The 16,164-nt window shown below is 40.2% G+C and overlaps 1 protein-coding gene across 1 annotated transcript in view; it reads right to left on the reverse strand.

Moving 5' to 3' along the window:
* Positions 1 to 671: 671 nt before the first annotated feature.
* ercc6 (excision repair cross-complementation group 6) overlaps positions 672 to 16,164 on the reverse strand; it is a 94,142-nt gene continuing 78,649 nt past the window's right edge. Inside the window, exons 15-21 of the mRNA XM_073025671.1 lie at positions 16,039 to 16,158; positions 14,362 to 14,456; positions 12,492 to 12,637; positions 8,407 to 9,198; positions 6,440 to 6,632; positions 3,422 to 3,500; positions 672 to 2,144 (exon numbers count right to left, since the gene is read on the reverse strand). Of these exons, the coding sequence (XP_072881772.1) occupies positions 1,728 to 2,144; positions 3,422 to 3,500; positions 6,440 to 6,632; positions 8,407 to 9,198; positions 12,492 to 12,637; positions 14,362 to 14,456; positions 16,039 to 16,158 (1,842 nt within the window). The 3' untranslated portion in view covers positions 672 to 1,727. The remainder of the gene's footprint in view (positions 2,145 to 3,421; positions 3,501 to 6,439; positions 6,633 to 8,406; positions 9,199 to 12,491; positions 12,638 to 14,361; positions 14,457 to 16,038; positions 16,159 to 16,164) is intronic.

Genomic DNA, 16,164 nt, shown 5'->3' on the forward strand with positions numbered 1-16,164 from the left:
CTTTTGTACAATTCATCCCTACCCCAAAACAGATCCCAGTGGTCCAAGAATGTAAATCCTTGCTTCCTGCACCAGTTCCTCAGCCACACATTCAGATCCATTATCTCCCTGTTCCTGCCCTCTCCAGCGCGAGGAACTGGAAGCAAACCAGAGATAACCACCCTGGAAGTCCTGCTTTTCAGCCTTCCTCCGAGTTCTCTGAAGTCCCGCAGCAGAATGTCCTTCCTCTTCTTCCCGATGTTATTTGTGCTGACATGCACTACCACTTCCGGCTGTTCACCTTCACCCTTGAGGATTCCCTGCAATTGGTCCGTGATGTCCTGGATCCTAGCACCAGGGAGGCAACACACCATCCTTAAATCTCATCCTTAATTCAGATTTCCAACAACTTCAATGATTTAAATCACACAATTCCAACATTGTGTTTTTGCTCTCTGCCTCATTTCACTCCTTCCAACTACAGTTGCTCCAGGCAAATTAGCTGTAGCTAATAAGCCAGCCAGCACCAGAACCAACAGATCACAGTTGTTCTGGTCTCTATCCAATCACAGATGTTCCTTTTGACCTCTCCATTCATCACACTTCTTCCCAAACTTTACCATGTTCTGATGATCTGACACTTTAACTCGTTTGTTCTTTTCATAGATGCTGCCTAATGCAATTCCATAACATTGCTTTTAAAAAAGCCTGAAGGCTTTCTTTAATTTTCATATCTCGATCTACAAGTTTGTTCAAGCTGGCAAAATAGGTCCCATGATATCATACAAGAATTGCTCAAAGCTCTATGTACAATACTCTAGCCAACAATCTTGTCAAAACCAAAAACAAACATTCCAGTTGACAATTCTTTTGATATTACTGGATTCTTGCTTAACATTTATATATATAATCTACATATACACAGAACAGTGACTGCACATCGAAAAGCAATTCAGATTGCCAACTTCAAATATCCTGAAGAGATAAGGTGCTACATAAATTCAAGTTCCTCATATTGTTACTGAAATATCTAACAGAATATTGGTGGTGTGCAAATCGCAACCTCTACCTGTTTGAACATTGAAGGAAAACTGGCCACAAGTAATAGCTTCTGTCAGCACAAATGCCAGGGTGAATTATTGGCAGGGAAGTGATCATGGTGTGACTCTGAATCTTTGTCCTATATCATTCTTACAAAATCTAGTCTTGTTTTCATTGCAACTTTGGTGGTCCAGGTTTAAAATTTGTAACTTGATCATCTCTGAATTCACAAAGGTGAGCAAATGGAGATCTAACTTCAGCATATTTAGGATGCAGAATATCCAGTTGTTAATTATTACTTGTAATATTATCCACATTATTAAGAGTAGTGATTAAATGAGCCAGTGAATTACAATTAGATTGGGATCATAACTGTAATAAAATGGAAGCTGTCACCGATTTAATTTTAAAGCATGCAGTTTTAGAGCTTTTCCTATTTGAGGTAGGTAGCAATATTTTCTCCAAATTAAATCTCAAAGTTCAACATAAATATTTTTCTTTTACGTAAGTCTATGCAACTGACTAAACTGGAAACATTTCAGTATTATTCCTGCACAAATGAGAACTGAGACAGTTACTGTACCTTGAAGAATATTTTGTTAGCTTTACAAAATCTGTCATGGATAATTTAAACTTTACTCATAAAATTAATTCAATAGCTGCTACATCGCTGATACAACATACAGCAATAGAATAGGCAAGAACATTCACCGGAAGTCTGGCTTCAGTTTCCAGATTCCGTCCCCTGAGGAACTTCTGTGGAAAGTGCACAAGTTTCGAAGTAGTTCTCGGAACACAACTGTCTGTGTTGACGGTAGCTTGGACTGGAACTCTTGTAACAACTCTGCAGTTGTGGCCTGCCCATCGCTACCAGTCTGGAATGCAATAAAGTTCCTCATTTCCACCAACAGATCATCATGCTCAGTCGGAACAGGGGGAGGTGCTGTCTCTGGTTCTGAACTCCCGCCAGTCTCAATTGTTTGTGAGAGAGTCAGGTGATTCCTGGCACGCATTTTGGCCAGTAATGAAGACGACGAAGGAAGAACATGACCTGCGTCCTCTTCTGTTGCAATGCCACTGAAATGAGATCTGTCAGAATTGTCCTTCTCAGGTACAACAGAGTCCTAACCACAACAAATAAACCCAAAGAGAAAATGTTACTGAAATGATTCACAGCAGTCTTCTTCATTAACAAAGGTTATTCTGTACAGTACAGTACAGCTTAATAGAGATAAACCAAGTTAAATATACCTGAACACTTACAGTAGCTATTAAAAAAAAGTTAGAAAATGAAACTACTGATATTGGTTACCCATAGAATTCCTGCCACTGTCTGGAAGGAGTTTATCCATTCTCACTGTGATTTTGTGGGATCCCTCTGGGTGCCCCAGTTTTGCCCCCCCCCCCCCCCCCCCATATTCCAAAGACATACAGGTTAGTGTAAGTGAGCTGTGGATATGCTATGTTGGTGCTGGAGGCATGGTTACACTTGTGGGCTGCCCCCAGCACATTCTCAGGTAGTGTTGGTCACTGACACAAATGACATGTTTCACTGTATATTTTGCTGTTTCCATGTAGATGTGACAAATGAAGCTAATCTTTAATCTTATCAGTGCATTTGGACACTTAGCTTAGACCAGATCATGGTGGTTGCTGAGTGGTGTAGTTTTCCGGAGGCCCGGCCTGCCACTCTCAGTCAGGAGCTGGGCAGCCCATCAATGCTGCTGAAATGAGATCTGGCAAAATTGTCCTTCTCAGGTACAGCAGCATCCTAACAGGTTAATGAGAATTAGTGTGTCATCAACGACACTTGCAAATTTCTAAGGATGCAGCGTGGAGAGCATTCTAACTGGTGACATCACCAGTATGGAGGTCACTGCACAGGATTGGAAAAAAGCTGCACATGTTGTAAACTCAGCCAGCTCCATCATGGACCCTAGCCTCCCTAGCATCGAGGACATTTTTCAAATGTGATGCCTCAAAAAGGCAGCATCCATCATTAAGTACCCCCATCACCAAGGACATGCCCTCTTCTCATTGCTAACATAAAGCAGAAAGTATAGCAGCCTGAAGACACACACTCAATGCTTCAGGAACAGTTTCTTCCCTATGCTGGTGATAAATGCTGACATATGCAGGTGATATTAAACCTGATTCTGATGCAGGAAACAAAAGACTCTAATGACAGGCAATCTGTCCCTATTATCTTAATTCTCAAGTAATGGCAAGATATCGATTATGCACAGGCTGAAGAGATTTTTAGTTTAATTTGGCATTATGTTTGGCGCAGACATCATGGGCCACAGGATCTGTTCCTGTGCTGTACTGTTTTAATTGCCACCCTAGTGATAGAACGCAAATACTCCCTTACTCATTTTATTAAGTAATTAGTAAAAGTCACCTTGCATTTTGCTGGTGTGGATTTGAAAGCAGGACTGCTGGTTGGGATCAGTGGGTTCTTCTTCTGACCAAATCTTAACCTAGAAGATGAGAAATGGTAATTGATTTTACAAAGGGCAATGTGCATAACGCTCATACAGTATAGCATTAGACTACAAAGTATAACAGTAAGGTGTTAGACTATAGAGTATAACAGTATAGCATTAGACTACAGAGTATAACAGTTTTGCATTAGACTATAGAGAATAACTGTATAGTGTTAGATTACAGAGACTAACAGTATAGTGTTAGAGTATAACAGTATAGTATCAGACTAGAGTATAAAAGTATAACGTTTGACTAGAGTATAACAGTATAGTGTTAGACTATAGATTATAACAGTATAGTGTTAGACTACAGAGTATAAAAGTATAGTGTTAAGACTATAGAGTATAACAGTATAATTATAGACTGCAGAGTATAAAAGTATAATGTTAGACTATAGAGTATAACAGTGTAACGTTAGACTATAGAGTATAACGGTATAGTTATACTCTATAGTCCAATGTTAAGGTTATACTCTATAAGGTTCCACACGGTAGGCTTATTCAGAAAGTCAGAAGACAGGGGATCCAGGGAAGTTTGGCCAGGTGGATTCAGAATTGGCTTGCCTGCAGAAAGCAGAGGGTCGCGGTGGAGGGAGTACATTTGAATTGGAGGTTTGTGACTACTGGTGTCCCACAAGGATCGGTTCTGGGACCTCTACTTTTCGTGATTTTTATTAACGACCTGGATGTGGGGGTAGAAGGGTGGGTTGGCAAGTTTGCAGATGACACAAAGGTTGGTGGTGTTGTGGACAGTGTAGAGGATTGTCGAAGATTGCAGAGAGACATTGATAGGATGCAGAAGTGGGCTGAGAAGTGGCAATTGGAGTTCAACCCAGAGAAGTGTGAGGTGGTACACTTTGGAAGGACAAACTCCAAAGCAGAGTACAAAGTAAATGGCAGGATACATGATAGTGTGGAGGAGCAGAGGGATCTGGAGGTACGTGTCCACAGATCCCTGAAAGTTGCATCACAGGTAGATAGGGTAGTTAAGAAAGCTTATGGGGTGTAGGCTTTCGTAAGTCGAGGGATAGAGTTTAAGAGTCATGAGGTAATGATGCAGCTCTATAAAACTCTGGTTAGGCCACACTTGGAAGTACTGTGTCCAGTTCTGGTCGCCTCAGTATAGGAAGGATGTGGAAGCATTGGAAAGGGTATAGAGGAGATTTACCAGGATGCTGCCTGGTTTAGAGAGTATGCATTATGATCAGAGATTAAGGAAGCTAGGGCTTTACTCTCTGGAGAGGAGGAGGATAGAGATATACAAGATATTAAGAGGAATAGATAGAGCGAACAGCCAGCGCCTCTTCCCCAGGGCACTACTGCTCAATACAAACTCCTTGCAGACAGCGTGGGGAATTGAACCCGGATTGTAAAGCACTGGTACTGTAAAGCATTGTACTAACCACTACTCTACTGTGCCGCCTCGTTCTCTACCTGCTCTCATCCTAATCAAATGGGTGTGAAACTACATCACCACATAAACTACTTAAAAGTAGGATTAAAAATATAATTGGTAGAATTGGATGACATCTATGAGAAAAGTTCAATTAGTTTACTGACTAAAGTAATCTACACATGTTAATTTTTCGACATGATTTTCAGTTGCATTTTGTTTTCACATCAATGTTATCAAACAAAGCCAAGAACTGTTTGAGGAGACTGAGCTATTACCTAGTAGTAGAAGTTGCTTAAATTTCCTCAGATGATCTTGGGCATTTACTTTATTATCTTAAACATTTGAACAGCAGTAAAAATGGAAAGAAGTTGCTCAGGACTGCTCCAACGTTGTAGAACTCAACCCCAAGTACATAAAGTTACTATATTGCTATGCAAAGGCTTATGAGAAACTAGATAATAATGAGAGCCTGGAAGATGTTACTGCAGTTTGGACCCTGGAAGGATTCCAGATCCAACAAAGTGCTGTTTGCTGACAAAGTCTTTAAGCTACTTGGAAAAAAGAAAGCTAAAGAGGAGTGTAAGGACAGAGAGCCTGATACCCTGCCCATTGAGCATCAAATCATACTTCAGGTTGTTTGAAGATTATTTAATTCATTTCCAGCACACAAGTGTAAAGCATAACAAAATAATTGTTACTCCAGCTCTGATGCAGCACAAAAAAACACAGTAAGATAAAGAACACAATAACAACAAAACACAATAAGTAAAAATGCTGTACAGCATTCTGGCCGAGAACCGTCACTAGGACTGGAAAAAAAGATTAGAAGTCAGACTAAGAAAGTTGGTGGGGGGGGGGAGAAGAGGAAGAAGTACAAGGTAGTAGGTGATCGGTGAAACCGGGGCAGGGGGGAGGGGCGTGAAGTAAAGAGCTGGGAAGTCTATTGGTGAAAATCTCTTGTGTTTTATGACCTAAGTTGCTTTTATCTTCTGGTCATAATGCTGCTGTTCAACAGATTGCTGCGTTTACGTTATGAGAATCTGTTGACCCTTCATGATTAGGCCACTGAAACAGCCTATGCAGCTGGGAATGTAGCCCAACACTAATAGTGCACGGTGACCAAAGACAGGACATAAACAACTAGCTTTGCTAACAATCCCTATTTCGCCAAACTACGGTAAGTCTTATTTTTATTAGAGCTAAAAACCAAGTCAAATCTGAAATTCTCCATGTTTATGGGTTGTACAGTGTGTGATAGGTTCCACCGCTCCAACAACTTTGTCTTAAACCTGAACTGGAGATTGAACTTGATGGTTGGTTGGTTAGATAATTGGTTACTTTAAGTTACTCTGATGTACGTGAGTTAAGGGAGAACTGAGTGGGAGTGAGGATGGAAATGTGAGAGAATAGGTTATGGAAAAGAGAATGGAGCAAATGGAATGCTCTGAAAGCTGGTATAAATTTGATAGGACAAATAATCTCTCTCTATGTTGTAAGAACAAGGGAAGTATTACACTGTTTGTTGTCAGTAACTTACTTTGGACCAGCAACTGCTCCCGGTGATGGACTGCTACTGTTCCTGGATGAAGAGACAGTCAAACAACGTTGTCTTGATGCCTTCAGTGCTTTCAAAGCATCCTGAGCAACTCGATTAGCCTCTGCTTCAACTAGCACATAATCAGGGTTAGATGATTCCATGATAACATCATGTTTCATCACACTGTGGATTCCTCAAGAAAGCAAGAGAACACTGCAAAATTAAATTCCAATTCTGCACCTGTTTTCATCCTAAGTTAAACTAGTCGAACTGAGAAGGTACAATGGGCTGAACAGCATAATTCTGTTCCTATGACTTCAGCTTCCAACTTAGGAAAAGCTTCTCCCCCTCTGTGATCAGATTTCTGAATGGACAGTGAACACTACCTCACTACTACTTTTCTTTCCTTTTGCACTGCTAATTTTTATACACACACACACTTAGTGTAATTTATAGTTTTTATTATGTATTATACTGTACTGCTGCTGCAAAACAAGAAATTTCATGACATATGCCACTGACATTAAACCTGATTCTGATTCAGATATTATGAACTCATAACACAAATTTTAAGCAGGAAATATATGCCATCTTGCCCCACTTTATTTAGTTAATACCTTATTGATCGTCAGTGGATGAGCTTTTGCACACCCATTTGCTGATTCCTGTGATGTGCCTTGAACTGTATGAATCCTTAACGTCGCAGAGAATGGTGCAGTTGGCAAGGATTCTGTACTGTGCAACTGAGCCAAGAAAATTTCCATTGTATTTACCTCCCCACCTCTTTCCATGTCTATTTGAGGTTATTACCATGACCTTTCTATGTCTGATTACTGTATTCTGGTTTTATGGGGAAATTGATGACCCAGTGGAAATATTGTCAATTACATGACCTTGCTTACATTGAACATAGAACAGTACAGGTCCTTCAGCCTATAATGTTGAGCTGACCTTTTAACCGACTTTAAGATCATTCTAACCCTTCCCTCCCACATAGACCCCCATTTTTCTGTCATCCATGTGCCTATCAAAGAGTTTCTTCAATGTTCCTAATGTATCTGCCTCTACCACCACACCTGGCAGGGTGTTCTACACACTCACCGCTCTGTGTAAAAAAAACTTAACTCCGGCACCCCTTCTATACTTCCCTCCAATCACTTTAAAAATGGAGCCCCCTGATATTAGCCATTTCCACCCTGGGGAAAATTTTCTGGCTATCCACTTAATCTATGCCTTTAAATTTGCCCTCCTGCTCAAATAGATTTAATGAAGGCTAAACACTGTGCTAAATAGCACAATTAGGTATCTCACAATGCATTTCCAAGGTACACTCAGTGGCCATTTCACTAGGTACACCTGCTCGTTCCTGCAAATAACAAATCAGCCAATCATGTGGCAGCAACTCAATACATAAAACCATGCAGACATGGTCAAAAGGTTCAGTTGTTGTTCAGAACAAACATCAGAATGGGGAAGAAATTGAATCTAAGTGACTTTGATTGTCGGTGCCAGGCAGGGTGGTTTGAGTATCTCAGAAACTGCTGATCTCCTGGGATTTTCTTACACAGCAGTCTCTACAGTTTACAGAGAATGGTACGAGAAGCAAAAATAATCCAGTGAGTGGCAATTCTTTTGGTGACAATACCTTATTAATGAAGGAGGTCAGACTGGCTCAAGCTGACAGGAAGGTCACTGTAACTCAAATAACCACACGTTACAACAGTGGTGTGGAGAAGAGCATCTCTGAATGCACAATATGTGAAACCTTGAAATAGATGGGCTATAACAGCAGAAGACCATAAACATGTACTCAGTGCCACTTTATATGGTACAGGAGGTACCTAAATTTTGCCACTGAATATATTTTTTGAAACATTTGATTTCACATTAACACGTAAAAGAAAGCTGTCTACTTAATGTTATTTTTGTGAAGACGCCAAACATAAAGTTTAAATGACCAAAATTACCGGACTTTTTGAAGAGTTTTTCCAACACGTAGTCATCACTCTGTCTGCGCATTTCCTTCTCTTTCTGCTCTTCTTCAGAGTCTCTCTTTTTAAATTTCTGCCTCTTTACCAGGTGTGGAATGAGCTCACCTTCGAAGTAGGCACCGTTGCGGTGCTTGTGTTTTCTGCGCTTGTGCTTATCTTTATGTCCGCAGTCTGAAAGAGCCCCATCCCGATCACTCTTTAAGAGCTGATGTTTGGTTTTAGACTGGTGCTTCTGAAGTAGTCTACAACCTTTGCCGGGATCTGTCATATTTTGCAACGTTTCTGAAATTAGGTGATTACTTTTTCTCTCCTCTTCTGACACAGTTTGTCCTGGCTCATCGGAGAGTCCAGCTTCACTGACAGATGCTGAATGCATCATGGGTTTATATTCTGCACAAATAGAATTGCTGCTAGACGTCTCTTGTAGTGGATCAGTGGGTTCACCTTCATCACAGTTAATATTCAAGCCTTGGTATTCTGTACTTACGCTCATTGGACATTGAGAAAATGTTGTTTCTAGTTTTACCTGAGGCAGAGTTTCAAAACTCTCACAATTATTGCCCTCTTTCAACTCGCTTTGTGAACTATCAGGAAGTCTGTCTGAATGGTTTTGCTGTGAATCACCATGGGAAGACGAATGCTGTGACAAATTAAAAGGTATATCTGTATCTGGGTATGACAGAGGGATTTTTCGTTTCTGTGAAGAAGCGAGAATCTTTCCTGTTTTCTTTCTGAGTGGGGTTGGCATTTGAACATCTGACCCCGTGCCTGTCAAAAAGCAAACAGAATGATATAATAGTTGCAGTACTTAATGTACACTCAAAGGCCACCTTATTAGATACTGCTGTACACTTTCTTGTTAATGCAAATGTTTAATCAACCAACCATGTGTTAGCAACTCAATGCATAAAAACATGCAGACGAGGTCAAGAGGTACAGTTGTCATTCAGAACAAACATCAGAATGTGGAAGAAATGTGATCTAAGTGAATTGGTTCATTTCAGCAGGTCAATTTTGAAGACAGAACATAATATTAATGGTAAGACTCTTGGCAGTGTGGAGGATCAGTGAGATCTTGGGGTCCATGTCCACAGGACCCTCAAAGTTGCTATGCAGGTTGACAGTGTTGTTAAGAAGGTATATGGTGTGTGTTGGCCTTCATCAACCTTGGGACTGTGTTCAAGAGCTGTGAGGTAATCTTATGGTTATATAAGACCTTAGTTAGACCTCACTTGGAGTACTGTGTTCAGTTCTGGTCACCTCACTACAGAAAGCACATGGATACTATAGACTAGAGTGCAGAGGAAATTTACAAGAACATTGCCTGAATTGGAGAGTGTGCCTTATGAGAATAGGTTGAGTGAACTGTGTCTTTTCATCTTAGTGCAACGAAGAATGACAGGTGACCGAATAGAGGTGTACAAGGTGATGAGAGGCATTGATCTTGTAGATCTTTACCCAGGGCTTAAATGGTTAACATGAGGGGGCATAGTTTTAAGGTGCTTGGAAGTAAGTACAAGGGGGATGTCAGAGGCAAGATTTTTCCATACAGAGTGATGGGTGAATGGAATGCACTGCCAGCGAAGGTGGTAGAGGTGGATACAATAGGGTCTTTTAAGAGACTCTTAGATAGGTACATGGAGCTTAGAAAAATAGAGGGCTATGTGGTAAGGAAATTCTAGGCAGCTTCTAGAGTAGGTTCCATGGTTGGCACAGTATTGTGGGCCAAAGGGACTGTAATGTGCTGTAGATTTCTATGATTCTATTTCTAAGTGACTTTATCTATGGAATGATTGTTGGTGCTGGGTCGGGGAGGGGGGGGGGTGGTTTGAGTTTCTCGGAAACTGCTGATCTCCTGGGATTTTCTCACACAAAGTCAAGTTTACAGAGAATGGTGCGGGAAAAAAACCCAAAACTGAACAAAACAATCCAGTGAGTGGCAGTTCTGAGGGAGAAAACACCTTGTTAATGAGAGAGGTCAGATAAGAATGGCCACACTGGTTCAAACTGACAGGAAGGCAAAAATAACTCAAATAGCTACATGTTACAACCGCGATGTGCAGAAGAGCATCTCTGAACACACAATATATCAAACCTTGAAGTGAATGGGCTACAGCAGTAAAAGACAAACATAAACTCAGTAGCCAGTTTATTATGTACAGATGGTGCCTAATAAGATGGTCACTGAGTATATATATTCTAATGTTTGTCAAAAGTTCCAGCACACCCTTTCTCAATGTTGACATGTTTTAGCATCTCAGCCTGTTTGATGTTGTCCTTCCAACCATGTTAAACCTTGAAGTAGATGGGCTACAGCAGCAGAAAACCACAGTGGGTTCCATTCCTGTACCTAATAAAGTGGCCATTGAATGTTATGCACAAACCTATTTAACTGCATTTCAAAATAAATTAGTTTGCTGTAAAGTGACATTGGCAAGCCTCAGACCATGAAACACGAGAACAAATTCACCCTTCCCTTCCATTCCTATTTGCTGGAATCATACACTTTCCCCAACCATCTGATTTTTCAGTTCATTTTCTCACAGGAAATAAACTGTGCCATTACTCACCTCTTTTGGGAGCAAATTAACCAATTAACTATCCGGAAAAGTGTGAAGTCATTCACTTTGGAAAGTTGAATTTAACAGCAAACAACAGAATGAATGGCAGGATTTTTAGCAGTGTGGAGGTACAGAGGGATCTTGAGGTCCAAGTCCATTGAAGCTTCAAAGTTGCTGTGCAAGTTGATACAGTGGTTAAGAAGACATACAGAGGGCGGGGTGCCGGCCTACATTAGTTGGGGAATTGAGTTCAAGAGTGTGAGGTAATGTTTCAGCTCTATAAAATCGTGGTTAGACCACACTTGGAATATTGTGTTCCGTTCTGTTCGTCTCATTATAGGAAGGCTATGGAAGCTTTAGGGAGGATTTTTAACAAGATGCTGCCTGTCTTATGAAGATAAGATGAGGGTTATCTTTTTCTCTTTGGAGCAAAAGAAGATGAGAGGTAATTTGATAAAGGATGATAAGAACCATGGATAGAGTGGATCCAGAGATTTTTCCCAGAGTGAAATGGCTAATATGAGGAGAATAATTTTAAGCTGATTGGAGGAAAGTACGTGGGGATGTCAGAGGTAGTCTTTTTTACACAGAGAATGGTGGGATGCAGAATGTGTGTATTATTTGTGGAACTGACCATCAATAAGATTGAATGAGCTTGGAGAAAAATTATAAGGATGTTGCTGGGACTTGAAGACATGATTTATAGTAGGGTTTCCCAACCCTTTTTATGTCTTAGACCCCTACCATTAACCGATAGTTCTGTGGACCCCAAGTTGGGAACTCTTAATTTATAGGGAAAGGTTGAATAGGTTATAGTACTTTAACCTGTAGCCCACGTGAAGGATTTGGGCTATATATTTATTTTTTGTTTGACTATATGTTTACTACTATCTTATATGTGCTATATGTGCCTTGTGCAGTATATGACTGTTGGTACTATGTATTGCACCTTAGACCCAAAGGAATGCCATTTCGTTTGGCGGTATTCATGTATAGCTGAATGACAATTAAACTTGAAATTGAACTTTATTCCCTAGAGCACAGGAGAAAGAGGGGAGATTTGAAAGAGGTATACATAGGGTTAATGGAAGCAGGGTTTCTTTCCACTGAGGTTGGGTGAAGCGAGAACAAGAGGTCATACATTAAGAGTGAAAGGTGAAATGTTTAATGAGAATCTGAGGGGGAACTTCTTCACTCAGAGGGTGGTGAGAGTGTGGAATGAGCTGCCACTGGAAGTGGTGGATATAGGTTTGATTGAAACACTTAAGTTTGGATAAGTATATGGATGGGAGGGCATGGAAGGCAGATCGATGGGACTAAGCAGAATAATAGTTTAGCATGGGCTATTTGGGTAAAAGGCCTGTTTCTGTGCTGTAGTACTCTATAGGGATTTGAAAACTCACACTTTAAGATGATGAAAAGCAGCAAACGTGAATTACAATCCTGGTACTCACTTTTACAATGCATTATTTTACTTGTGAACACTAAATTTGATAATACCTGCAAAAATTGCACTTGTTTCTGTTCCTTGAGAACCATCTGGGCTGCTTAATGTGAAAAGCTCGGTGAGATCATTAGATTTGAAGAAACGCCTCTGCTTGGGATCCTTCAATACCCGATTACATAGGAACTGCTTGAAAATTTGTCTGCAATTAAGTGAGAACGACATCATTTATTTAAAGAAACTACTTGTAAAAAGATTTACAATTTCATCATAATTACTTTAGCAATAAAAAAAAGGAAAATTAAAATCACAGGTCGTGTTGGCTATGTTGTACTTTTAAGAACTACATTGGACTACAGCACTCATTTAAAAAATAATCACATAGGCTTTCCACACCTCATAAACTTTACTAGTGTGAATTTATGTCTTCAAATTGTTTCATCTCCTAATTATAGTAATATTTATCTCAGACAAAAATGTTTGAATTTGTAGATCAGCAAATAATTATGTACAAGATATTTAAAATGCACTTATCTACTACCAGTTTAATATTGTCCACTGGGGAGATATCCAGCAAGGGCTTTTCCCCCAGAGCTTAGCTGAACTATTGGTTCTCATGTAAATTCTCCTGTTAGAGTGGATTATGTAGGTAAAAAAAAACAATTGCAGCAGCATGTACCATTGCTACATACGGTTAAACACTATAAAAAAGTGAATTTATTAATTTTATTTTGATTTCTTTCTATATTAGTTCATTCTGATTTACTTTACATGAAGGAGTCAAACTGCTGAGTGCAGATAACAGGGGGTGTTCTACTGTTATTGAAGTACTTATTTATTTGGAGATAATGTCTAGCATGGTTAAAGGCTCCTCTGGCCCAATGAGCCATGTCACCAATTAGCCTACTAATCCATATGTCTTTGGAATGTGGGAAGGAAACGGAGCACTTAGAGGAAAGACATGCAGACATGGGGAGAATGTACAAACTCCTTACAGACAATGGCAGGAATTGAACCTTGGTCATTGGTGCTGTAAATAGCGTCATGCTAACTGCTATGTTACTAGGTCGTCTCAGTTGGACTGAGACATAATTTTAAATGCTCAGCAGGTCAGGCAAATCTGTAGATGAAAATAGACAATTAATGCTTCTGGTCAAGGTTGCTGAAGATTCCAGCATCCACAGTCTCTTATGTCTCTATAACTGGGGTCTGCAGATCCCTCGGAGTCCATGGCATAAAAAGGTTGGGAACCCCTGCCCCTTATCTTTATGCCTCCATGAACCCCTTGTAATTTGTAGGGGTCCAATGGGAATCTAGTCTTTTCCACTCTGATTTATTTGCTGAGGCTGTGCAGAGTTTTCTTGTTTTCCTTGCATTTCTTTTAGAGCGTAAGACACAGGAGCAGAATTTGGCCATTCAGCCCATTGAGTCTGCTCCGCCATTCCATCATGGCTGATGTATTTTCCCTCTCAATCCCATTCTTCCACCTTCCCCCATAACATTTGATGATTTGACTAATTAAGAACATATCGACCTCTGCTTTAAATATACTCAGTAACTTGGCTTCCACAGTCATCTGTGGTGGTGAATTCCACAGATTCACCACCCTCTGGCCAAAGAAATTCCTCGTATCTGTTCTAAACCTTTTTTTTGTTTTCCTTGCATTTCTTTTCCATTACATCTCTATCTGGAAGAAGTTGGAACAATACACTGTACTTCTAAACACTCAGGAGAGGGGAAAAAACAAGAGCAATATCTTGCTGGTCACCCAGTGTGAAATTAAAATGTTTTGGCTTGTAAAGTCATTTAGAATAAAACAAAATGGATTCTGGGATAATTTGTATTTTCTACAAAATCAAACAGCAATTTATATAGTTCAATGTGACAGGATACATCACAAATAGATATCCCCAGTTGTGAACAGACCTGTGATAGATCTTTTCTTCAATTGTTCCAGCTGTCAGTAATCTGTAAACAGTCACTTGTTTCGTTTGGCCTATCCTCCAGGCACGCTCTCGGGCCTAAAAGAAGGACTTGGTGAATATCATCCGTCACTCTGCAAAGTGCTTCAGAATCAAAGGGTGTGCACACTTCATTGCTCTAAACAGTTACAGCTATGAGTTATTCAAGACTCAAGATGGTTTAATATCATTTCCAGTACACAAGTGTAAAGGAGAATGAAGCAATTGTTACACAACTCCAATGCAGCACAAAAAACACAATAATAAAAATGATTAAGTATAAATATGTAAGATAGCTTATATACATGGATTGATTGTATATCCATAAAGTGACCCCAGGCATGGCAGTGCCTGTAAATAAGGTGACTCTGACAGGAAATGATAAAGTAGTAGTGCTGGGGTGTGGCGGGGTGGGTTAGTGGGTGGAGGTGTTGATCAACTTTATTGCCTGAGTCTGGTGGTCCTGGATGAGATGTTATATAGTCTCCTCCCTGGTCGGAATGGGACAAACTGTCCATGAGAACGGTATGTGGGATCCTTCATGATGTTACTGGCCCTTTTCCACATTTTTTATTGCTGAAACTTTGGGCTTTTATTACAGAGAAACTTTCTACAGCAAAGGTTTACAGCCATATGATAGTTCAGGAAAACATTGTTATAGCCCCACCTGCACTAAACAGCCATATTATTTGAATTCCAGCAGTTTTTAATTAAGTTTTCTACTGGCTTTATGCTTGCTGTAATTGCTGCCAGCTGAATCACCACAATACATACACCCAAGCAAATGTGTGTCAGGCAACATTTTATTTGAGAATACTCTTCACAACACAAAGTGAGCTGTTTAGTGTTAGCACAGGATCAGACGTTTCAAAGTCATTGAGATTGTTTCAGTATGTACAGCTCATAAAACCTGTAACAATTTGTAATGAACAGAACATTAGCAAATAAAATATCGGAACAATTGAAAATAGCAATCCCAACTGAGAACACACTGAAATATTTACTTATTTCAAGATATGGTGCAAAACAGGCTCTTCTGACCCAAAGCACTGCCCAGCAGCCCAGCCATTTAACCCTAGCCTAATCATGGGACTGTTTACAATGATCAATTAACCTACTAATCAGTACGTCTTTGGACAATGTGAGGAAACCACAGCACCTGCAGGAAACTCCACTGGGTCACGGGGAGATTGTACAAAACTCCATATGGATAGTGCTGGAATTGAACTCTGAACTCCAGCATCCCGAGCTGTTGCACTAACCACTAAACTACTGTGGTGCCCAGTACACTGGAAATATATTAAGACCATACGATTTGGAAGCAGAATTAGGACATTTGGCCCAGAGTCCGCTCCACCATTTCATCATAGCTGATCCAAATTCCATCTCAGCCCTAATCTTCTGCTTTCTCCCCATACTCCTTCATGTCCTGACTAATTGAGAATCTATCAACCTCTATATTGATGGCAGATTTGAGTTGTTGTTCTCAATGCTACAAATTCAGCCTGCAATTGTGAACACATAATGTTTAATAACTCTTCTAAATCCATGTTTGTGGCCTTATGTGAACTGCAGGCAAGAGATGGAAGCACAGAGCCGATTCAGTGCAGTTTGCTCTGATATAAAGTGAAAAAAGGCTCACCTGTATGTCAGTACTTGGGTTCCAGTCAGGGTCATAGATAATAACTCTGTTTGCCCCGGTCAAGTTAATGCCCAAGCCACCAACACGAGTGGTTAGAAGGAAGAGAAATATGGAAGAATTCTGCAA

The sequence above is a fragment of the Hemitrygon akajei genome, chromosome 21 (genome assembly GCF_048418815.1).
Source record: "Hemitrygon akajei chromosome 21, sHemAka1.3, whole genome shotgun sequence".
Classification (NCBI taxonomy): Eukaryota; Metazoa; Chordata; class Chondrichthyes; order Myliobatiformes; family Dasyatidae; genus Hemitrygon; species Hemitrygon akajei.